The following is a 25,787-nucleotide window of genomic DNA, read 5'->3' as shown; positions in this document are numbered from 1 at the left end:
AGGTTGACATCCTTAAGGATGTACATTTTCTATATTTAGTGTATGGACAGAGAGACACCAGAGAGGGAGAGGGAGAGGGAGATTTGCAGTCAGGTAGGAAAGTGTATCAAGTAGGAAAGTAATCCCCTTTTCTAAAAAAGATAACAAGTATAAAAAGTAATAGCACACAAGTTATGCAAGCTGGATAGAAGTTCTATTATTAGTAACTTAGAAGAGTATTAAGTTGACCTGATGTTCTGTCACTGACATAAAGCCAGTCATGAACTGGCTGACTTATTAGCTTTAAGTATCTTTATTTTCTGTAGAGTAATTAGCATTAATGACAATGCCAATGGCAGAATTAGTGGAGGTTTTTTACAGGTCTTTTACTCATGGCTCTTCTTTTATTCTGTGGAACACAATGTAAAACTGTAAAGAATCTCTCAGGTTGTCAAATTTGTTTCCCATAAATGACAGGAAACCAGGTGGCCAAGAAAAGTGGGGATATGGCTTTTACTAGGGGGAAATAAAACAACCAAGTTGGCAGCTCTCATGTCTGATCTCCATCTTTATGGATTTGATCTGCTTAGTAAACTTTTGATGTAAATGGCCCAGTTGAGATCTTGCTGCTCCAGTTCTGGGAGATGTGTAAACTCAATCCATTCAACTAATGGTTTTTGCTCTGACAAATAGCTATGGATGCCTCAGTGCTAGAAGCGTAGAGAATGAGAATAATAGTCCTTAACGCGAAAGTCCCTAGAATTGCAATTTTCATTTATATGGGTGAAAAAGAATCTTAAGAACTTCAAGAACTCTGAAGCATAAAATCTGAATGCCTTTGGGCATAGATAATCTCTAAAACATTTGAGAAGAAGAGGATGTCTTTATTTTTTCCTATTGAGAATTATGTCTACTTCTGCTTGCAATTCTTGTCAGTCCAGAAAAAGGCTCTGGCAGCTGTCTGAAAATTTTACAGTAATCTGCTGACAAAAAGAAACTTGACAAGACAGACATGAAATGGAAGTCATGATGTTAAAAGGCAATGGACAGCCCAGCACAAGTTCCCAGAGTAACTTCAGGAAGAGATAAGGACACCCAATGGCTAGCAGGATTATGTCTCAAGAGCAAATAAAATGGGCTGCTTCTTTTCTTACCTCCTTCTCTGTTCCGCTTTGATCTGCAACTAGCTGATCAAATACAGTGCCGTAATCTTCATATATCTTCTGCATCTCATTGATGTGACTGGCTACTTTTTCCATTGCCTTCAGTGCTTCTGTAAGGTTTAAGAATTACAGACAGCTAGGTAATTAAGTTGTATTTTATAAACATGAGATTTCTTTTATTGAATCCTCTTTGAGGTGGGTAAAACTATGCAGCATTCCCAGGATGTGGACAATAGTATCCTAGCTTTAGAGCAGTACTTTCTCATAGTGACTGTAGAAGGTATGCTTCCTAATCAGTAAGTGAAAAATGCTTATCTGGTGTTTTAAGTGCCTCAAAAGACTAATAAACATTCTTGTGATGAGCACCCAAATATATGAATATTCATAACATCATAATAGTAAACATGGTTAGGGGTTTTTTTATTCTGTAGTAACCTAGGACCACTAGGGCATCTAATGTATCTACAGCCATACTAGAATAAGTAATTTGATGAATTTTAATTGTAATATATTGAATTTGGCTCATCAAAGAACAGAGGAAAGAAATACAGTGGTAGATTGTGCAAGTTCCTCACTGATTGTATCCATGATATTAAGTGTTGTTGGTCAGGGTTTGTTTAATTTTTTTTTTCTAAACAAGAATGACACTGGCTTTCATTACACTTTCCTGTCAATGCACACAGGAGTCAGAGAAGGGCACTTAATTTCTCCAGTCCTGTCAGCTGTTCACTGTGCAGTCTTTAGCAGTCTGGCATTTATTCTGACCCTCAGTTTGGTTGTAACGGCAAAAAGACAATAGTAGAAGCTCCTTTTGAAGCCAATAACAGTCTTATGACTTTTTGCTGACAGTGTATTTTGCCTGAATCTATTTTGTTAAAATGAAAACCTATCTAAAACAAAATAATTCTCTAGACCTTCCTCCTTGAGGTGCTGACAGAACCGAACTGGAATTTGCCACTGTGAAGTCCCAGGGATCTGAGCCTAGAAAAACAATCAACTCTACTTCCTTCCTATGATATTAGGCAGAGAATTCTTTCTACGTGGGAAGACTGCAAAGCTTTGAGGCAGGTGTTTTCTATACAAGAGCCACAGCCAAGCCTCACATAACTTCCTTTGTTGGAGCTGCTAAACTTTGACACATTTCAAGAATTGAATAATAACCACAAGATGGAGCTTTGGTCAGTATTTCCCCTGTGAGGGGGGAAAAAAGAAGGAAAAAAAAAAAAAAAGCAACACTGTTGCATTGCCCTGACATATGCTCCTGCCACAAAAATTAAGGAGTAAAATGCCTAGTTCTGTTTGTCATGGCAAATCCTGGGCATCCACTTTTCAAAGGGATTTGGACATGCAAAGTAGAAATTTTTGCTAAAAGCAGAAGAAAGCTACTTATTATTTTTAATGAAAGGGAGGAAATTCTCTCTAGGTCTTAATGAGCTCTCTGACATCTACCACAGTGGCCACCTGCATCTCCAGAAAGGCTTGGAAATCAAACTTAAATCATATTAATTCCTGAAAAAGAATGACAGAAGTTACCTGTCAAATGATAGTGCTCCTCACTCTCATTATCTGTCAGAGACACCAGCTCTTTTAACAGTAGAGGGTATTTCAGCACTCTCTGGACAGGCTTTATGAGATACGACTCCAGCGTAGAAGAATGTTGCTTTGTGGGGTTTCGAGCATCCAGAAAGGCCTTAAAGGCACTATCTGTTTTGGCTAAATATAAATAAAAGTCAGTTTAACATGGAAGTCATAGAAGCTCAAATAATTTGAAAGCACAGAACTGCAACTTGTAACCATCACCAAAAGCCCCAGCCTTGTCACATACATTTCAACAGGTGCTTTTCACGGTGGTTTACACAGTGTAAATAAGCACTAAGAGCAATAATTATATCAAGCTGATGTTATTGCTTGATATAGTTCTTCCAGTACATTGCAGGCCTGTTCTGCATCAAATTAATAAACTGATGGCAGAGAAAGTAATTCCTAACTTATTCAGTCAGTTTGTTGCAGCTTTGACTGACATCCACCCTTTTACATGCATGAACACACAAACCAAATATAGCTGCTGCTTCTGCTGTTTCTGCAGACAGCACAAACTTGTGGAAGATGTTTCTGTTACTACTCAACCTTATACCTAGGTGTTACAAAAGAAATCTTATCCCTTCAGTTCTACATCGTATTTTAGCAGAATTGTGGATCTTGGCTATTCTTTCTGTGAGATGCCCTATTAGACCTTGCTTTATATCAATATTCTCTGCAAGTCGATCAGATTTGTTACAGTGGTTCACTGAAGTTTAAATTTATGCAATTGAATTACAATAACAAAGACAATAAATTACCTCTCTCAAGAACTTTCTGAACTTTGATGTGGTTTGCACAGAAGCCACTGTACAGTTTAAAGTGGTCAGCATAATACAGAAAGGAACCTCCGAGGGAAAACAGCAATTTCTGAAATCAACACAATCAAAATTTTTACTTCATTATTAGAATCATAATCAAATGTTCAGGCCACAAAACAGAGGCTTAGTGCTGTGATTATCTGCTGCCTGTCTATATATATTCTCTACTATTGTGTGTGTATATACATATATGTCACATGAATTTATTACTGGCAGTAGCTCCATGAAATTTCTCTGGGTGGAGACTTCAGGCTATTTAGGCAAAGCCTGCAATCTTCTCAGTTCTCCCTTTACAGACACCACCACTGTAGACATTTTGTCTTACTGTATCTCAGACAGCACAGGAACAAAATCAACAGACATGTAACGGTATGTCCTGGGAAAAAACATGGGCAATAGGAAGCAAGGCATAAAGCTGCCAATGCCAGAAGGGACAGTGTAAAACAAACACAGAGGATTGCTTTCCAATTGTTTTCCTTCTATTAGGCAGGGGGTAATTTCAGGGCACCTCTGAGTTTCTTAGATGAAAGGGAGGTTGGGAATATGTGGGAGGGACTCTGAATCATGAGGGAGATCTTTTTAGAAAAAGATTTTCCAAAGCAAAGATAAGAAAGAGGTGTAGTGAAGGAGGAGGAGGAGGAGGAAAGCAGCCTTCTCCCCCCTTTTTAATCAATGTTTGCTCCACAAATGACAGCAAGCGTCAGGGAGACCTGCCAGCACCTCCTACTTCCGTGACACTGACTGCATCTCTGGGACCACCTACTTCCTCCAGGTAGGTCAGGTACTGAGTGGTGCCACTGCAAGTGAGACAGCACAGAGAGAGCACAATGTACAATCATTTACACTTCACAGGCCCTGTTGGACCTCACGACATGAGAAACTCCTGCATTTAATGGGAAAAGCTTTCATTTTGTAGCAGGTAAACTGGGCATAGTGGGGAGCACAAGGCAGGGCAAAATTCAGCATAGTGACAGTAAGCTTTCTGCAGGAGAGTTATGCATCGTAAACATTGCTTGTGATGTTTATAGAATATTCAAGTTCAGAGTTTATAGAACATTCAAAATCTACTCTGCATCTTCCATATTACATCCTCTGCCATGAGAAAGAGGAAGATAAAACATGACAAATAGCACTAATCTAACTGCTGAATAGGTGTCTGTAATCTAAAGTAAAGCTTCAAACATAAAAGCAACCATATGAAAAAAGAGGTAAAACTTAGAGTTCTTAAAGCCAGATTTCCACAAACATTTCCAAGCGCACTGCAATATAGTAAAAGATCAAGTATTTACTCGGAACTGGGATGGTGTTTCCAGTGTATTAAAATCTGAGGAGGAAGAAATTCCATCTTCAAGGGTCTCCAGAAACACCTTCTGGAAATCCAGCATTTCTGGCAGACTGCCGAACAAGGACTCCATCTGTGAATATTAAACATCAGGCTATGAAGTACAGCGCTCCATACCTCTAACAGGGGTCTTGAGAAAACAGTCCTTGAAAGAGATGTGACATACAAAGAGACTGCAAAGGCCAATAACGTTTTCATTAAGAATTTTCAAATGGGCTTTATAGAAAAGTCATTAAAAAAAGGCAAAGAATTCTTAGCAGCATTTTAGTCAGAAGAACAATTACCATTAAAAGAAGAAGTGACTCACGTACCAGACAGAAAGACACTAACTGGTGTAACCCTATTGCCATGTTTGTTGTTCACTTTTTCGGTTGTGCTCTCAGCAATGGAAAAGCCCAAATGCCAGGGTCTTAACCCATAAAAGAATGAAAAGAACATCTTTCAGTTATTCCCTCACCTCATCTTGGGTAAGGAAAGTTTCATTTTGAAGGGGTTCCAAGTACAGCTCAAAGAGGCAGCTCAGGTCCTGCAAGAAACAGAATTTATTTAATTTATGTAACAGTTGGAAATTGTTCTTTATATCACAACTGAGGGATAAAGGTAGTTTTCAGGAATGAAGCAGAGATACAATTCCTTTTCTGTAACAAAATCACCCAAACTGTTAGCACTAAATGATTGCTAAATTAAAGGCAAATTCATTTCAATGTAATATTTTTTGTTTCATCCTAAAGGCTTTACAGCCTGATTATAACAAATTATATTTTAGTATAACATGGGGAGAGAAAGTTACAGATGATGTCTTTCTAAAGAATATTTGTGTACAGATAAGTATATATTCTGAAGAATGTTCACGTACCTGAACAGCATCAAGTATTTTAATCATGCATGTTAACCATAAACCATACAAATAGCCACTCATTTAAACATCAGTAGTAATATTCAGAAAGATATATAACATTTTAAAATCCTATTAGGTATTAAAGTGTTTGGTTATTTTGTCATGGGTACATGATTAAGGACTTTTTCAGTCACTTCTTCAAAGAATTGGTGCCACTGTTGAAGACTGACTATCTCACACCAGAGCATGACAGCTGGGTTGGGGCCTGAGAAAAGAAACTGCAGGAATTCTTATGAAGAAGGAATAATGAGCATTTCTGCAAGAATCCCATAATGAGTTTTTACAACCTGCCTCTGCTATGATTTTGCCTGGTACTACCACACATTTCAGTGACCTCCATATGAAAACCACAAGGCAAAATCAGAATCTGGTTAAGATTTTGGTGTGATTTCACAGACGGAGAACTGTAGTGAAAGCATATGACTAATAATTTAGCATCACAGATTCAGGCATCCTTCTCTGCGGTACAGGCAGACTCATTCAAAGATGCAAAGGCAGAGTTTGAGCCTTTGTTCAAGTGGTTCCTCTATAAGAAACATCAGCTGGACATACACGGGGTCTATGTTCTGTAAAGCTTCCTCAAGTTTACAGTGTATGGCTAGAGATTAGTGGATATTCTAAAGACAACAGATTGAAAACTTTCTCTTGTTTTCCATAAATGATTGCAGCAAGTATAGGTATTTTTAAGTATGTGTTTTGAGATCAAGTAAAGTAAATGATTCCTCTGTGCTGAAGGTCAATGAAACCAAGCTTTCCACATTGCTTTTGGCATCCAGCCCCATGAAGTTTGGATTTATAAAAAGAAGGGAAATATATCTAACAAATTATGGACTTACCAGTCAAAGGAGAAATAACGTGAGAGATGCTACAAACAACCCTTTAGCTTTGAAAACTGCTGAGTCAAAATAATTATGCACTATTTTCCACAGTTAAACTCTTTTCTAGTTGGCAGGAGGCTTTTCTGTTCTGCTACCAGAATATATTTTCATTTGGAAAACCATGGAAACATCCCCTGGAAGACCCCCAATATTCAAATACTGCAGATTTCTACCTGCCATGAATTTCCGCTCTCCAATATAAATACAAATTGACTAGAATTAAAGCTACTGGACCAAATCTCACAGCCTCTCTTACAGGAACAAGCCTATTAAAAACAGCAGGAGAAATTATGTAAGCAAACTCTGTAGGTTATGGCCCTTGTAGAGGGCAGTTCATATGTACTCATGTGAAATATGTGTGTTCATATGTGCTCATATGAAACATGAAAGAACATCCACAAATCATGGTCAGCCTCACAAAGAAGGCTGTAACCAGCCAGAAAACGTTTTGAGGGGTGTTTTTTGGTTCTTTTGGGGGGGGGTTGTTTTTTTTGTTTTTTTTACCTTGACATAAGATTTCTCAGTGTCCATAAGTTCTTGGATGACTTTTCTCAATCTATCTGCATCAGAAAGGTGCCGAGCCAGTGGTCGTGGAGGCGGATCCTGGTTGTCCTTCTGTCCTTCCATACTGCTTGCCTGGACTTCTTGGAAATTTCGGCACAATGCACTGATCTGTTCTGCGCTCTGTTAGATGAAAAGAAAGGGACAAGCACTGACAGTTTAGAACGCAACCGTACTACAAGCATTTTTGAATCCCTCAAATGTTGCTCTTGCTCCAAATTCAGGGGCCAGGGCATGCCACTGGTTTTTGCCAAACATATCCTGATTGTTTTGACCAGCTTGAGCTTATAATCATATTACATCAAAACAGTAAAATGAACCATTTTCTAGTGCCTTCTCAGTGTAAATCATTTTCACTCTTCAAATACAAACTTGTGAGATGCAAAAGGTGAGAGAGAGTGCTCAGGGATATTATACACTTTGATTCTTATGACATTAGTATCACACTGTTTCCCATCTCTCTTATTTTGCAGCGTTCATTGCACCAAAATAGAAAGAATTAGTAGGTACAGATCTTTTCTTTTAAGCATCCAGAATGAGTGTTCTATTTCTCATCTACTTTATGTACATACTTTTTTTTAAACAAAGGAGACTTGGAGCTCAGGTTTCAGATTCCAAAGGCCCGGACTGTTGAAAGATACTTAGATGCTTCCTCTGCAAGAAGGAAACTAGGTACCATGATTTTTGCTTTCAGAAATGGGGAATGGAAACCTAAATCTTTGAGATTCTTCAGAATAATGTTAAACAAGAAAAAAAAACACAAGTTGTTTTTCAATCAAGGTGTGAGTTGAAGATGGAACAACAGTGGTTAATCTTATACGGTAAAGATGGACGAGAAAGAGAGCTTTTCTGACCATATGGAATGATTCTGTAGTTGCTCTTGCATGATCACCACTGGTACCAGAAAGCATCTTTTGCATGCAACAATCTTTAATGCTTAATTTGAAAATTATTGCACTGTTGTCTTTCTTATATAACATTTTCCTGCTACCATTACCCACATCTGTCTTAACAGTTCTTGGTATCCCTCTCTTTACACTAAATGAAATAATTCTTCCTCAGTGATTCTATCTTTCAAACACTCTCTAAAATATTGGACAGCCGCATATGCTGTGCCATGTATTACCTTCTATTTAGTGAATGCATTCAAATGAAGACTACAAGAATGGGGCCCTATTTCAAATGGAAGTCCTGATTCAGTGAAGAAATCAGAACATGAGAGCACTTCAGAACTGTCTTAATCTGTGCTAATTTACTGCACAAGCTGTTTCAAGTAGTCCTCTTCGGATCTCCTGATGCACCACAGATTGGCTGTGTAGTTACGTTCACCAACATACTCAGTCATCAAATGAGCTAATGTAAAAGTTATCCTGAAACTAAACTAAGCTATACTAAACCTTCTGTAAGGTGGAAGCTACATGTACTAACACTATAAAGTCTCAGCCATTCATGTGACAAAACAAATATAAGTTCTTCACAACTATTTTAGTGGAAATAAATATTAAAATGTCAAATGCTTGCCACATAGTTCATATTACTCTGTTGTTTCCCAGGCCTCAGTTTTGAACAATGTTACCATCTCTAAAAAAATTACAGTTAATTTCCTCACTACACCAAAAAATCACAGTAATTCTGTGCCACTAAAAATACTTAGTGTGTTTTGGAAATAAATTATAACTTCACTTAGAAAATTGGGGGTTTATTTCAAAATAACTTCTAAATAGCCAAATTCCAAAGTACTTGAGTTTTGTTTTCTTTGTTTCTGATGTCAGAAAGTTTTGTATTAGTATCAGAATGACTCAGATTTTACGCTCTCTACAGCTCAAGGTGTGCGTGGGCAGCCTGATTTACATCAACATGAGGCCTGATCAAGGACACTAAACCAAGGACACGAGACAGCCTATTGAAAGCGAGTCATAAACATTGTCAGACACAATTTAACAAGGAGGAGTTAGAGGTGCTCTGTTCCTCCCCACCCCCCCTAACACAAAGTGGCAGGGCAGGCAGACTTCGGAGAACAGGCTGCTTGTCCTTCTTCCCTTTCAATCTGGGCTGCAGAGGGATCTATTCCCAAGAGCCATTCAATAAGAAAGCATGTGGACCTAGATGATATCCTCAACATAAATAGTATTTGAGAACTCTGGTGCCAGAAATGGTTCTGCATAACTGATCCAAGCCCAAGGCACACACTGAGGTACCTCTCAGCCCTACTGCTGATGACTTGTGATTTTATGAACTTCACTATGTTCCTGAACATGGGAACACTTTGCTTCTGCTCCTACAAGTCTGGCATTAAAAATACTGCCCCTTTCCTGCAGTGCTGCTTGTGAGCTCTGATCCTTTCCCACAGCTTTCTATTCCTCACCTCTGAGGGAGGCTTTCAGGCTGTGCAATATCCAGCCCTGCTTCTCATTCTCTGTACCCACTACAGTATTTACATTTGGGTCAAAGCAAGCATGTTCCATTTTCTCATGTTTTTTTTCCTCTTTCAGTCCATGTTTCTTCCCAAAGCTCCATTACCACCCAGGTTGGAATCTCCTCCTGCCTTTTTTTCACTCTGCCCTGGATGTTTTTTTCTGGTCTCCCACAACAAAAAAAGACCTGCTCTTTTTGCTGTTTAAAACGGATCTTTTCTAGAAAGGCTATAATGACAATCCCTAAGAACATCTCTCCTACATCAGGTGCAGTGCTTCACCTGGAACACAGCATGGAAGGCCCAGGCTCTGCCCCTTTTTTTATTACAACAGAAAACTTCAAAGCCACCTTGGCATTTTGGATGTCAAAGCAGAGTTTGGCAGTTCAATGCCCTTAAACTAAGAACTCTCAAGAGGAGCCCCAAGGGGCACCACATGCACACACCATGCAAACCCATGTTCTTCTTACACAAACGTGTGTGGCAAAACAAGAGTTAACCTTGAATTTACTGTAAAAATGTCATTGCAATGGCTAACACAAAGGCAGACTAGACTCACAGATACATCTGGTAAACTCCTCAGGCACACAGCTTGTATTTGCACAGGGTCAAGATGACTGTCAGTCCTTAGTAAATGGTAAAAAAATGATTTATGCCAAACTTTATAGCGTTCAGTTCATCAGAATCAAAGCATTTAAATTGGTGGAAAAAAAACCCAGGTGACTGACTGTGGCCAAGGCTGCAGTGTAGCTGGGTACAGAGATGAGGTGAGGACAGCAGACAGCTGAAGCAACAGACCTTCTCCATAATACATCCTGTGGCCACTTGAGTTTATGTATCCCACCTGTGGCAACATTTAAAGGAGACTGCAGGCAGCTTCAGCTTACCTTTGGCACTGCAGAGCAGACTGAGGCTAAGGATCCAAAAATGCAGACAGCCTAAGCAACCAATATTGCTAATTTGAATGGCAGAGTCGGGAAAGAAAATTGGAGCTTATGCAGATACTGTCTAGAAGGACACATAGAAGCAGCCTTAAGAAACTCTCCTTTCATCACTGCATGTTTCCAACTCATACTTAAGTCCCACATCATTTTGAACAGAGTGTTCCCTGGAAATAAAGAATTGCTTACAATAACTTTAGAAGGGAAAGTTTAGGTCCACATAATTGTCGACTTCACCCATAGCTGTCAGCAACCACAGTTGTGCTTTATCTTGTAAGACAGAGATGAATCATGTCCTACTTTCAATAATACTCAGGAGAAAAGTATTAGAGACTATTCCTTTAAAGTGAACAAAGGATACGCTTACTAGGAACCTCTTGGTGGTTTTCTTTTCTCCTTGTACACAAGCGTATCATCATCTGAGGCCATGCTTTCCCCAGCAGAGTTAAAAATCTCCATAAAATTAATTGGAGAGAGAGCAGAAGACATTAATTAGCAATAGTTAAGCATTAATACCACAATTTCACAGCTACCCTGTGACTTCCTACCGAATGATAGTGACTGAGCATAAACGGTGCACAAGGTTAATTAGTGTTACGGTCTCTCTGCTCACTGCTGTTTATTTTACTGTCTCTCATTTATACACCTCATGTACTCCACCAGCCTGCCGTGGTTTGTTTGAAAAAGTGAAGGAAAGGAATATTGTGAGTAGGCTTAGAAAACTCTTCAGCGTAACAAAGATTCCTTGGGAAGACTAAAACGATGCCTGTCCTTTGATTAGTTTTCAGATTCAGGTACCCTTGTGTAGGACATTGACCACATCTACATGGAGATCACTAAACCTCTGAATTCTTTATCAAAAGAGGAAGCATGCTGATAAGGCATGTTGCAGAAACAGATTAGTCCTGTATCTTTAAAAGTCCTGTATCTCTGCTCTGTCTGATATAGGTATTTTCAGGAAATAAGACTGAATACACCTGTCAACAGAAGAAATATAATTACACATGATTTTGAGAAATGAACAACTGGCCAGAGACCTTTTTACATCCCTCACATTGTGAAAAAGGAAAGCCTTTTGAAATGTCCATCATTTTTCTTTTGTATGAGAAAGCATTTCTCTCCTGAACAAAGGCAGGCCTAGCAGTCATCCCTTTGTGCGTGTATTTCGGTCACTCTACAGACCTCTCTCTCTCATCCTCAGACTGGGAAATACTTTGTAACCAAAGCAAAGGCTAGAAAGTTGCAGGTCTTTGCTTCCTTAATGACCACTGAAAAAGGTCCTTAAAAATCCTGAGTTCTGTACACAGTGTACATACACTCCTAAATTGTTTATTAAGACTGAAAAAGGCCAACACAGTTTTACTGAAAACTACCTTGTGGGATCTTCACCATAGCTGTCTGGGGAAGACTGAGCCTCAGGCAACAGAAGTTAAAATAGTAGGAACTCTCTCATCACTGGACTTACCTTTTGGTCACTTGGCTACTAAGTCACACCCCTCCTCTTTTTTTTTCCTTTCTTTCTTTTTTTTCTTTTTTTCCTGAAGATGACAACAAACATGTACCTTTCTCCTTCTGCTAAAAAGGAGCTTGGAAATGAAAATCTAATTCTGCTTCAAAGCCCCTGAGAACACAAAACTGGCCCTCATGGACACCGCTGAAAATTTTAGGGTCTGTTTTGCTTAGCTGTGTTTCTTGGATGCTTTTTAATTAAAATGTTTAAAATATTGCTAAAGGAAAGGTATTTTGTTTTAAATGCATATTCAGATCCTGGCTTGTATGCATAAGCCTATTTAGAGTTATGCTTAAGGATGGAGAAGCAACCCTTCTATGGTACAGTATGGCACATTATGAAAAGCAGCCCTACCAGACTATCAGAAGAGTCCCTATCAGGCAACACAGGAAAAGCTAAGGACAAAGTTTTGTCTTTCAGTCAAAATTTCCCAATTTCAGAGAGAATTTTCCCTCAGAAACCTTATGCTATTTCTTCTCATTTAGAGGTAAACATCATAATGCTTTGTTCTGCCTTTTCTTTTGTAAATGAAAAATGTTCATTTACATTAGCAATTAAGTCTGTTCCAGTAATGCAACTACATATTACCAACCTTATTTAATGAATCAGAAGTATAGTAAGATGGCAGCTTGATGATCTAATAACTCTTTCCTGACCAAGCAGGTCAAGATCTGAAAGAAAACTGAACACTTGGTTCTGTAAAACAACTCAGATGCAACCCAACTGACTGGGCGCGCAACTCTATTAATCTAAATTACATGGAGGAAAATCTTCACTCTCGCTTGTCATAGAGAGATGCCTGTCTTTCTCCTTGACCATACAGAAGGAACCTCTGGAGACTTAGGTGCTTAACTGAAACACTTAGTTATAAACCAAGTCATGCAGACTGGAGCTGGGCCCAAGGGCCTGCATCAACCAGGTCCCGAGGACTGGCAGCTCCCGCTGAGCACACAGCCCCTGTGCTCAGCTTCTCTGAAAATCAATCTCCCAGGGCACCTGATCCAATGCATATCAAAGTCCAAGGCAAAATGGAAATCATTTTCCATCATGGAAGGTTGAATTCTGACCATAAGAAATGTAAAGATGAGGAAAAAGAGCATTAAAAAAAAAAAAAGAGAGAGAGGAACCCTGACAGTCCAAATCACAAAAAGGAGACTCCTGTCAGGTAACATTAAAGCATACTCTGCAAATTTTCCCAAACCCTAATCTTATCAAAGTATTGTCATTCTCTCCTTCCCCTTCTTCTTATCTCAATGTAGTCAATCTTTCCACAGAAAGTTCACGTATTTTTCTACCATCTGTGTAATATCACAACTTAGTCATTTACAGCCTTCTTATATTCCCCCAACAGTTCCTTGACTGTAGCTTTTATTTTCTCCACCCTTTTTCCACAATCCCAAATTGTTTGTCAGAAAACAGAGAAATAGTTAAAACATTAATACTGCAGCTATTTCCAAATTTTACTGAAGAATCTTTGTTAAAACCAATTCCACTTCTTGTCAAAATCTGGATCACCCCTTAGTCCTTTCTCTGGCAGACACAAGCAGTAACTATTTGCTCCAGCACAGCAGCAAACAGTAACCAACGAACCAGCCCCCCTCCCCTCCCCAAACCTCAAAAAGCCCAAACCTTTTCCAACGCAGCATGCTGGTGTAAAGCCATCCATTGAGTACATGTTACCAGAATCCATTATTTAATTACTATGCTGCGATGGTCAAGCGCTAAGAGCCTGGCATGTCTGTGAAGCTCAGCCACCTTCCTTAGCTTAATCAAAAGCACCCCCCAGCACAAACACACGGTTGCTGAACTTACCATAGAAAGCATCCTGTGCAGCGAGCCATAAGCAGCCGCTGCCTGCTGCTGGGTTTTGCGAGCCAGCGCTAAACTCTTTGCTCTGGTTTTACTCTTCCTGAAGGCCGGCATCGTGGCTTGCAGACACAAACTTTGCCAAAGGAAAAGGCCCTTCTAAAGGACGCCACAGATGTCCAGGTCTCGCCCTCACACACCTCTCCCTGCACTCGGGTGTGGCGTGCCAGCGTACAGAGGCACGGCAGGAGGTATTTTTGGTGCTGCAAAATGAAAATCTGAGACACTGTCAATGTCCCAGTTTAACTGGGCTACGCAGTGTACGAGAGCACAGGGAGGACACCATGCGTCCTTTTATTGCTACAGATGCAATGAAAACATGCCAGGTAAGAAGATTTTTTTATAAATAGCTTGAGGTAGTCGACGCAGGACAAAATGTAGCTACAGCAAGAGAATGTGGGTTTTAAAGAGCAATCCTCCCCAGAAATGCACCTTCCTCAGTGCCCATGAAATTTACTGCATAAACAAAATGTCAGGTGCTTTGAGAAAATTAGCCAAATACCTAAAAATATCTAGAGGGTGCTGACTGCCCTGAAGGTCAATGTGAATTATCAATGGTACTGATGCTCTGTCAAGGGTATTCACCACTAAATGCTGTGGCAAACAAATGCACTTAGAACGATAAAATGGAAAACAAATAGGCAGCTCTCTGGATGCTTTGTTTACATAATCGTGCTTGTCCTTTGTTTGAACTTTCCATTTGTAATTACATCAATAAAAAGAAACTTAAACTGTGCTCATTAATAAATTCATGCTTGAAAGTGCCAGTCCCCATGCTGATACATTTACACAAAAACAATCATGTCTACAAATAGGTTGTTCTAAAAAACAAGCAACTTTAAATAAAACATTATAGGACATTACACCATAGAGCTGAATGGTTAGAAGACTGATAAGCAATTCATTAGTAAAGTGAGAGCTGCACCAGAGGAATAATAAATGCAGTAACCCCCACGTTCCCTCTATTTCACCACTTTTAGAGTGCAGTGACGTTGAGATATAAGGCTTCATTCAACACAGCCCTTTCCATCACCGATGCCACTCTAAAACTCGCAAACCCTTTCCTTGAACCCAAATGATACGCCAAGCATTGCCTTTGGTTATGTGTGCTACTTCCACAGGTTTCAAGGATATTCACTTCCTATAAGCAAGGAAATAATGTAGCCCTCTCCTTTAATTACTGCAATTAAACTTCCATCCATCTCTTTCCAAATCATTAGTGCAACCTGACAGCTCAGCATTTGCCAAACCATAAAGCTCAGTTGCTGAGCGGCAGTCTAGCAGCAGAACAATGATCCTGGATCCCTGAAATAACAGGCCACTGATAAAACACACAGAATACATCAAAGTAGTAGGAACCTTCTGTTTAGCTGATGGACTCTGCCTTTTTTAGGACTGGGCTGTTGTCAGATTCATTGGGCAAGAAGACTGTATAACAGAAAACTGAAAGGAATGATTTTGGAGGAGTGACAGGGATGTGGTCTGGTCCCTAATGTTTGTTTTCCAATGGACACAACAGCCTGTTTTAGACATCCAATTACATGGACTACTCTGTAGCATGTACAAGCTTACTTTTCTTAGCCATCATTAGTGGTTGCCTCTGAAGTAGTCTGCAAGACCCTAGGCCTCCACAGACCAAGTCTGAAAATTAAAAAAGAAATCACTAGTCTTTAAAAGTTAAATGTTTAAAAGACAGCATATGGACTTGAAAAATCACACAAGCCAGGCCATCAGCTCCATGTTTATTAGAGTACAGCTGTACCAGCTGAAAAGATACTGTTTCTCCATTTTCTGTCAGCATAAATTACGGCAACTTCAAACTCCATTGTTGTAACAGATATGTATTAAAAGCACAGCTCATCTGCTGGGACTGGAAAAAATGTTGCTAAAATGCTGGTCCAAGCAATATCATCAATCCTGATGAAAAACAATGACAGGTCTTTTTAGTTCCATATTAAGAAGTTATTCTTCCCCAGACTTGCTAATTAAGCCTGAGTTATTAGCTAGCCATATGTCTGCTGAAATATGTTATCAATTAGCAATTTTTTTTAATGTGTATTCATTAGAAAAAAAAACCCCAATGTTTTAGTAATACTTCCAACTCTTACTGAGGATATTGGATAAATCAAAAAAGAAAAGAAAAGGAAAACAAAAAGAAAAAACCCCCACCAACTAAACCAAACCAAACATTTTCTTTATCGTTTCTTTTTCTTTAGAAGCATGCAATAGTCAAGTCCTCTTCAAGGATAGGTCTCCTAAGTAAAATGTACATCTAAAATAATCAATCTCCTTGAAATACTTTTACAATGACTGGAAAAATGACATACTCTTGTTGTTTGTTCCTGTGTGCTCTGAGTAACACACATTCCCTTTAGAGACATCTGTTTTCCATCTTTCCATTTTAGTGGCACCAGGCTTGATAGTCACCTTAACAGTAACATCCTTTGTACTACAGGCTTCCCTCTATTGTCCTGATATGTCTAGGTGCACTTATCTGGAGAGAGTTTGTTTCCCATCCGGCTTTTGCCCTTAATGCATGAAGGTAAAAGACTAATTTTGCCCTGTCTGTATATAATTTGAATTAAAGGAAACAGTGGCTTGCCTTTGGAAGAATTTTGGGCACTTGTTGGCTGATTTATAACATCAATCTGGACCACCAGTAAAGCAAGAGCATAGTTTGTATACACAATATGTACAAATATATATGTGTGTGCGTGTGCGCATGCATGTACAATAAGCACTTGCTTAGCCTGGACTGAACGTGAGCTCTGTGCTACAAGTGGTCTCTAGGCATTACCAGTTTATGCTTAACCCTGTCTTCAGATCTCTACAGTGATTTAAGAGGACTCAGTCTTCCTTTTTTATAAATATGGGTGGATTATTTAAAATTTTCTGAATACTTTTCTATCAAGCCTATTTTACTAATAACATGTTTTATAATGTCTTCAAATGTTATTTTCAAAACATAATAGACCATAATAGACCACAGTGAAGACATTTGCTTTAATTACAGCACTAAAAAAATTAGTTAACATTCTGAATGTTTAAAATGAATTCTTATTTAATTTTTAAATTCCAGCAGCCTAAAATACTGTTTGTAACATTCTTACTCAAAGAGTTTTGTGCTGAATGCAAAACTTTTCTTGAATGCTGAATTAGAAACTATGGCAACCACTGAGACATTAATCTTTGCAGTTGCATTCATCCTTCACAGAATATTTAGCAGTGAGCTAATTCTTTTAGATTCTTTAGATTCTTTAAAGTTGGAGAGGTTAACTCTTATCCTTTCCTATTAATAACAGGCATGTTACATTTCAAATGTTAAAATATACACTTATCACACTGTAAATACAGATAAAGACCCCACAGATTCCACATCCCTTGGTTTTGGTGGGGTTTTGTTAAGGCACTAAAGGAGGATTCTGCTGTTTTGAAAGAAAATAATCATGATGTGAATGAAGGTCTAGATTGAGGCTATCTGCCCACAGTATATTAACAAGCAGAGACAGAGGCACATAGTGCTATGGATAACAGGTAACAAAACATGAAATCATCTGTTGGGGTTTCCCTGTGGATCTGACTCAACTATTAATTTCTGATCCCATAATTTTTTCATTCCTCTCCTCTTCCTTCCTTTCAGGTATCTTTTTTTTTTTTTTTTTTTTTTAAATCTTTGATTTTGCAGAATCTGCTGCAGGTAGCAGATTTTTGCAGTTTTGGCATCTCAGATCTTCCTTTGACCTTACATGTTCCTAATAACACAAAGTAGGGATCAAAGCCTAATCAGTGTATGAGGATACTCAGGACACAGTATTTGTCTGGGATCCTCTATTGCAAGTTTATGCAGTGTACAGCGACTTTGTGTCCTGTGAGTGCAGTGTTGCTGTAACTTCTGGGCACATCACATGCTTAGGCACGTGCTTAAATCTTTCTACATTGCAAGGCAAATGTGTATGTTCCTGCAGGCACTGTAACTGAGTAGTAACTCAGTCTTAAAAAATAAATAATCTACAGCTGGCAGAGAGGTTATCCAGTTCCTTGAGTCTGTCGGAAGTGTGATTAGATAACCCTGCCTTTGATTTCCATTTGAAATGCTGCCATGACATCCTGCACTGCCTGGTGACTGGAGTTGCCTTTGGAGGCCTAAGGTGATGGACTCTACTGCAGCTTCCTGTCCTTCATCAGTGAAGTTAAAAGCATCTCCAGGGACAATGCTAACAATATCTTATTGCGGTGAAACAGTACTGTTGTCACATGCTTCTCTCTTCACCTGCAGGTAAGCTTCACAGATTTTTCCCAGAAGAGCACACACACACACACACAAAAAAAAAAAAAAAAGCTGCATTGTAATTCATCTCTCACTGACTTCTTTCATTTGCAAGCATCGACAGGTCAGAACTTTTTCACCTTATCCTGCACCTTTTTCACAGACAAACCATCACAGTACTTCTGAGGGGATGTTTCCTTCAGTCAGAGGAAAAACAACAAATACCACCTTCCCCCGAAAACCCCAACAATCCAATGTAATTGCACAACACGGAGCAACACAAATTTGCACCTCTGCGTGCAAGAACTGCATGCAACTCTTGCTGTTGTTTCTTTCCGTTCTTGCACCTCCCCACCGGTAATGGTGTATGCAGCTCTCCCTCTAGAGCCTGAGCCTGGGTCCAGTTACAGGCTTCACTCTAGAGGCAGCAGCTTTTATGCTTTCAACTTCATGGTTATGAGGCTCCCCATTGTTAGCCAATATCAGCAACAGCTGTATTTGAACTTTAGGTCATTAATAGGATGGCTCTGATACGTTTTAAGAATTGCATGATCAATGCAACAGAGTGAAATCCAGGACTGGGATTAGTAGCAAGTGTTTATTGATAATTTTACAGTCTGCCTTCTGTAACCTAGTGCATCAATTTTAGGTTCCTGGATTTTATTCCATTTCTCAGAGAAAACACTAAATGAATTAGCAAAACTTCCACAGACTTCTAACAGGCTAAGATTGTGCTCATACCATTGACTAGTGCTGTTCAAAAGATGCATGATGGCAGCAGGGGTAGAGCTGCAGTTCCCTTCTGCTGGAGCCAGCAGTACTGGTTGGGTTTGCTACATGCTGGGCTGTCTGCAAGGGCGGCACAAAAATTAACACAGCTCCCAAAGGGCTCTTTCCACACTTTCAATGCAAAATTGTGCCTCCCAGGCACAACTGACTCAAGGAAAACCACTGCTGATGAACATGCTATTTCCCCATATTAGCTCTCAGACTCCCTAAATGCATCTTACATCTGGAATGAAACGACACTTGCATTGCAGAGAAGTAGAGAAGATTTGGAGAGCGGTATGTTCATCACTGTTAAATCCCTTTCCTACACAGAACAGAAGAAAGATGTTAATTGCTGACTACTCCCCAAGCTTTTGGGTCTCATCAACTGCTAAAGAGAAGTTCTCAAGATTAAAATAGAGGAAATAGCCTTAACGTCCTATGGATGGTGAGTAAACCTTCAGGCAGACAGTTCTCTTGCAATTAATGGCATGCTGTGCAAGTGTGAACTGCCTGGGCACTGCAAAATAGAGCTAATAAGATATCACCATGAACATCATTTAATTGGATTGCCTCCATGCATAAAATAGGTTTGGGGTCATCTGGGCAAACCAGTAGTTTTCTCTTCCTATTTTACTTTCCCCAGAAGGATCTCTGTTAAGGTTCTGCTCACTTCTGCTTGGTTTTCTTTCAATTTAACTCAACAACTAGTGTTCACATGATCAGTAATAGTATTTGCTTTCCAAAATTTTTACAATCTTTGCTTAACAAAATTACTCCCCCATACACTTCCCCCCCCCCCCCCCAGTTTTATTATTTCAAGGTTAATGTTTCTTTGGGGATGTTTTGGGGGTAGGGATCACTGACAAGCAAGAAAGGATGCCACTTATACTGAATGGAGAGAAATATGGCTCTGAAAACCACCAGACATGCTGAACATACGTACACAGCCACACCATCCTAAATGTGATCAAAACACACCTTGTACTTGTCAGTTTTGAGGTTTTATGCACCTTAAACTGCAAATCTTCCTTCCAACTCAGTAAATTTTAACTTTCTCATTCAAAAATCATACTGGGAAACTGTAACCTTGTTGGGGGAAGAACAAAAAACAATTCTTGACATTTACCCGTTAAAATTTTTAAAATTAAAAGACAGTCTCCCACTGCTTACATATGCTCTTTCAGATGGATGATCTCTGTCAGTTCTACTGAATGAGTGTCTTCACCAGATGAAAATAAAAAAAAAAGAACTATCATAACAGAATACGTGGAACTACATTCACTGACAGTGCCAACAGAAGGTTGTTGTGTGTGTCTGGGATAATGATGCCCTGGACTATCCCACAGCACTTCTTGTAGATCGCATGCTTGTACACCGTTTTCTAGGTAATGAATTAGAGGAATGTATCATTCCTAGTGTTCATTTGCTTTCTCCTAGAAGATAAAATAGCATTCCTATCTTCAATAAACATTAAATAGTTGTATTAGTTTTCTACTAAGATCGGACTACATGAGTAATGATTACTAACTGCTTCAATGTCCACTATTCCACGGCAAACTTTTTGCCCCTTCCCTCCCCAAAAAACCAAAACATTTTCTTTTCCATAACAACTGAGTGTTCAGCTGGACTAGCAATGGGATGCACATTCCTTCGTTCAGGTTTGAATTCAGCCCAACACATGGTGCCTCAGGATTTTTACCCTTAAATTACTTTGCCTGCATGAGAAGTTGATGGCTGTAGTACCACTCCTAATGAAGGGATTTCCACATCAGTTTTAGACAGTTTGAAGAGAAAATATGAATTTCTTCAACTTCTGAAGAGCATCCCTCCAGTACATGGCTTATGCTCTGTATACAAGAAGCAAAACCATATATGTAAAAACTGTTCAAAATATTCACTGATTTTTATTACAGAAATACCTATGTGAAATCAATATGTAACACCAGGATTTCCATTTTGAAATTGTGGCATGTGTACTTTGCAGCTGTTGAAAGTGTTGCTCCTGGAAGCTCATGATGGTGGTGGTTAGATGATGCAGCAGTGGGAGGACAGGCTTTGCCTTCTGACCCAGCCTCAGTCTCTCCGTTTACACAGCTCAGGCACCATCCAACACGCAAGCAGACACTCAATTGCACACGCACTTTAGATGGGTTGGAAGAAAAATGTCAACAGTTATCCAGGTTAGGAATATTTCCATATTGGCGCCTTGAGCATGCATAACAAGACTGTACTCCTAGCCCAGAGCAATGAGTGGACATAGGGAAGCCAAAATCAGATTTCTCACTATGGTCCCTGGCATGCGGCATTCATAAAAACATCTACCTCTCATTACACTTGCAAAGGTCCTCTGGCAAATAATGGACCGTCCAAAACTGGCATCACAATAAGCAAGCTTCAAAAGCACCGAAAGGATGATTTGACACTACACAGGACACTAGGGTTTCCAAAAACAGACTTCTGAAATGCACAAGTATGTGCAATGTTTTTTTTTTTTTTTCTATTTTCACTTTCTCTGTCTCTATAGAATAAATAAGGACATTTCTAGCTGGATCACTACACTGACCCATACTTCCTCTCTGTAAAAAGCTGGTAGCTTTTGATGAAAATACTCCACCCTATTAGGATACGCAGATTTCTGTTTGCAAAAGGTTCCGTGTGTTCTGCTGACAATACTTGTGGCAGGTTATTCGTTTTCTCACCCAATGGAGGGAAAGTGAAAATTGCTGTTAAACAGGAGTAGAAAAGGGATGAACTGAGCTAATTTGAAGCAGCCCATGATGGTAAAAGGTATTCAATGATTTTTAACTAGCAATTCTGTTCATTGCATTAAGAACACTACTCCCAAGAAAAAAAAAGTTATTTTTCACCCTCTGCAGTGTGTAGCATTTTTTATTTATTTTTTGTTAGAGGCAATGGAGATAGACTTCTACTGATACAGACATACTGGAGTATGACCCATAACCTGTTCTGAGAGCAGATCAACTATTTCAAGAAGCATTAGCAAAGCAAAGAAAAGCAAAGGCAATTTCTATAAGAGTCTGTCATACCTAATTTATTCCCAGTATCATTTTTACTTCGTTTTTTGAATGGTATACAGCACTTCAAAACTTTACAAAATTAAACCTGCTGGGCATTATGCAGAAAGCAAAAATCTTGTCACCAAAGTTTCTCATGACATGAGCTTCTATTTTTGCATCTACAATGTTAATTTTTGAAGATTCCAACATAAAACCATTCTGCATTCATTGACTATTTTTACCATGATTACAAAGCATCAAAACAGCTATTTTTATCGGGTTTCTTAAATGTGTGAAGGTATCCATCTTTTTATAAAGAATTCTAAGATATGCCTGAGAATATAGTAATGTTATTTCAAACATTAGCAGTTTACTCTAAATTTTTTGTTATAATCTGTAAAATATTCAAAATGAAAATATATCTTCCCCTTCTCACAGATGCATTTATACGAAGGCTCTTCTTTCCTTCTGTTTAAATTTAATTTGATTTGGGAAATACTGATCTCTGATGATACTCAAAAGATTTAGAGCAGCTGAAAGTCAGATCACAGCAGTATTACGAGAAACCCTTAGAACAGGAGTGACTTATATGGTAAAATGTCATCTTTCAGTTGTATTAATCTTTCATAAAGGGATATTAAAAAAATACTGAAAATATAAAGACAAGCAAGTTAGTAACAGAATACTGCATTTCTTGTTAAAAGAAACCATGGGCTAGGGAAAACATTACTGACCAATACAGCTTGCAATTAGAAATCATGAGTAGCTAAATGAAAAGTTACCTTTTGTATTCAGCTTTGTGCTACTGTGATGCTTGATTCTTAGTAACTGTCAACATATCAGGATTTAACTATGCACCAGGAGCACAGACAATTAGTTCTCAAAATGATTAAAACTCAGCTAAACCTAATCGCATTGACAGTCATACAGCAACCCCAGATTTTCTGAGGTCCTCTATTCTTCTGTCAACAGTACACCTACATACTGCAGAAATAACAATTGCAAGGGCTACATGTTACTGCCACATAAACTGTTTTTTAAACGCAGTTTGAAAATGTACTGCAGCAGAATGTGTTAGAAGTATAACATCTATCCTGGTTAAAAAAATTGGAAATAAAGTTAAAGGAGGTTTTCTTTAAGGGTATAAATGGGGCATCCCAGAAACTATAGACCTGACAAAACTGATGAGCATCTGGAATGGATGGTTCTTGATACTCATGTGTTCTTAACAATATTTTATAACTTCAGGAACAGTTCCCATTTCTGGAATGAAATAATCCTCTATCACACTTCTAATTCATTAGTCAGCTCTAAGATGAAAGACAAACAAAACTATCCTAAATTCATTCATTTCTTGGACGACAAAAAAAAAAAAAACGAACAAATGAATGACTGCCTGCATGTTTGAATGTAGTACACATGAAACAAAAGTTTTATTCCTTTCAAATTACCAGGCACTTTTGAAATGCCTCACTGTACTTTCATTTAAATTGATGTTTAACCCTAACTTGGTATAAGATGAAGAGTATAAGAGTGAAAAACAAAAAAATACTCCAAAAGAGAAACATAAAATCTAGGAATCAAACATACAACCATTACATCAAAAGCTTTAAGATTGTTTTTTGTTTACTTACATGTTATAAGGAAAAAAAATCAACCAAACTTCAAAGGAGTCTGTTCCCTCAGAGCCAAGTGATTACATCTACAGCTGTGGTCAACTGGGAAATGAGCATCTCTAGCTCTCTCTCCCTGAAAAAATCCCAAACTGCCTGTTGTTCCAAGCTGCGTTCAGAACCTCTTAACGCCACCAACGCTGTAGTTACAGCTCTTCTCTCCCCCATACTTCTGTGACATTGCATAATACTGAGGTGTCTGCACTACTCTTCTGCCATAGACATGGATCAAGTTAGCACATGCAGGAAACAGAAGGCAAAGGAAGAAAAACCAAAAAACAAAAAAACAAACCCAGATGCTATGCTCTTTGAGGCTGCACAATTTCCTCAAACTAGCTTTTATTAGCAATAGCTATTGTTCATCTGGTGAGCAGTCCCAAATCACAGCTATAAAAATCAGAAATAATTTAAATTCTTTTTATAACCAATCGCCAGAGCACAGAGTATACACTACTTTCTAAATTTACTGCTTTTTTTTTTTGAATCCTACATTTATTGGAGAAATCAAAAGGGTCAGACAAAGAGCTCTGACAGTAATAGGCACCCTCCAACAGAAAGATGGCAATCAATTACAAACCATTTGCAGAAATTGTAGAGCTGCCACAGACTCATTTACAGCTGCAGTTCAAGTCTGACTGCCTTTGACTGCCAAACCACTTTCCCCCTTGCACCTAGAAAACTAGGACAGCTTCAGCTATTTTTTAACAAAATGACACAAGCAGACCTGCATGCCAACCCAAGATCTGTACTGCAATATGGTACGGGCAGTTACTTCAACAAATTGTGCACAATCTAGTAATACTGATACACAGGACAGATTTGAGACTGGAGAGAGGCCAGGGAACAGACCTGTCTGTTTTCCTCTCTCTCTTTTGGGACTGCAATTGCAGCACATAATTTGGAGTATCTGAGTAGTGCATTCAGAGCAATAACTACTGTAAATTAATCATTCTCTGTGTATTTAAATATCGCTGAGCTCTCCCTAATTTTCTGTCATCTGGTGTATTTGACACAGACAACCAGGAATGACTTTGGCAAACAAATCCTTGGTTTTTCTACTAAAGCAAAGCTAAAGTACAAAAATCTCTCCCCCTCCAGCCAGGTGGGAGCTCAGTCATGTACATCCTTGCCACGTGCTGGAGGCGGCGCGCAGCCAGGTGAGCGGGCACCCTGAGGCCGAGGAAGGGCCCGCCGGATCCTCGCTGAGCACCAGACTGCCTCAGGCGGCCAGCGGCAAGGTCCTCCTGCGGCAAGCCCAGGGCTGATCTGTGCTGGGTGCTCATGAAGAGGGATGCTTTGACCCCAGAATATAACATACTCTCCTAAAACAGGATAGTACAGAAATCTACATTACCCCTCCCAAAGGAACAAGGTGTTTGGAGGGGACAAATCCAGCTTATACTTTACTGTCTGCAAAGGCTCTGTAGGTACAGATCATCCCTGTGGGAACCCCCTGACGGGCTAAAGGTCCACAGTCACTGGGAAAACCACATACGGGCACCTATATTGGACTGAAGGACATTACATAAAAATTCCAGAAGTAGAGGAGGATCAGCTCCTCTGGGTAGGTATGGCACAATATGTCTTCTTCACAGTTTTTACATTTTGCCTTATCTCTACCTTTTACATGATTATCTTGTACAACCTAGTGCAAATGGTAATACACTCCAGAACTATAAAAACTGTAACCTAATTTCTGTGCCCGATAGTGCAACGCAAGTGTTATAACACATCTGCTTTGAGACACAACCAGCTCATCAACAGAAGTAACAAAAACATATCCTTTGTCAAAATGGTAATGCCCAGGAAAACCACAGCCATGGACATGAAAATATTATCCACGCCAGTATTTGGGCGGGACAAGACAATATGCACTTGAGTTGGATACAGGTTACAATTTGATGAACTTACTCTCTGAACAATAAGGACAAAAATTGCCATTTCAAGAGCAATGCTTTCAAAAGTGGACACTAAGTTTGGGGGTGCCTGCCTCTGTCTCCAAAGTCCTGATCTAAGGAAGTTCTGAGTATCCATTACTCCTGCTGAAGCTAAATGGTAACTGCAGATGCATAAAGGTTATCCAAATTAGACTGTAACAATCACTGGGCA

The 25,787-nt window shown here is 39.1% G+C and overlaps 1 protein-coding gene across 1 annotated transcript in view; it reads right to left on the bottom strand.

The window, feature by feature from the left end:
• TIAM2 (TIAM Rac1 associated GEF 2) overlaps nt 1-25,787 on the bottom strand; it is a 94,092-nt gene that overhangs the window by 6,640 nt on the left and 61,665 nt on the right. The window contains exons 15-20 of the mRNA XM_067293594.1: nt 7,164-7,343; nt 5,341-5,409; nt 4,831-4,956; nt 3,482-3,590; nt 2,676-2,855; nt 1,134-1,252 (exon numbers count right to left, since the gene is read on the bottom strand). Coding sequence (XP_067149695.1) covers nt 1,134-1,252; nt 2,676-2,855; nt 3,482-3,590; nt 4,831-4,956; nt 5,341-5,409; nt 7,164-7,343 — 783 coding nt within the window. The remainder of the gene's footprint in view (nt 1-1,133; nt 1,253-2,675; nt 2,856-3,481; nt 3,591-4,830; nt 4,957-5,340; nt 5,410-7,163; nt 7,344-25,787) is intronic.

This window comes from Apteryx mantelli, chromosome 3 (assembly GCF_036417845.1).
Source record: "Apteryx mantelli isolate bAptMan1 chromosome 3, bAptMan1.hap1, whole genome shotgun sequence".
NCBI lineage: Eukaryota > Metazoa > Chordata > Aves > Apterygiformes > Apterygidae > Apteryx > Apteryx mantelli.
This window is presented reverse-complemented; position numbering and strand designations above follow the sequence as displayed.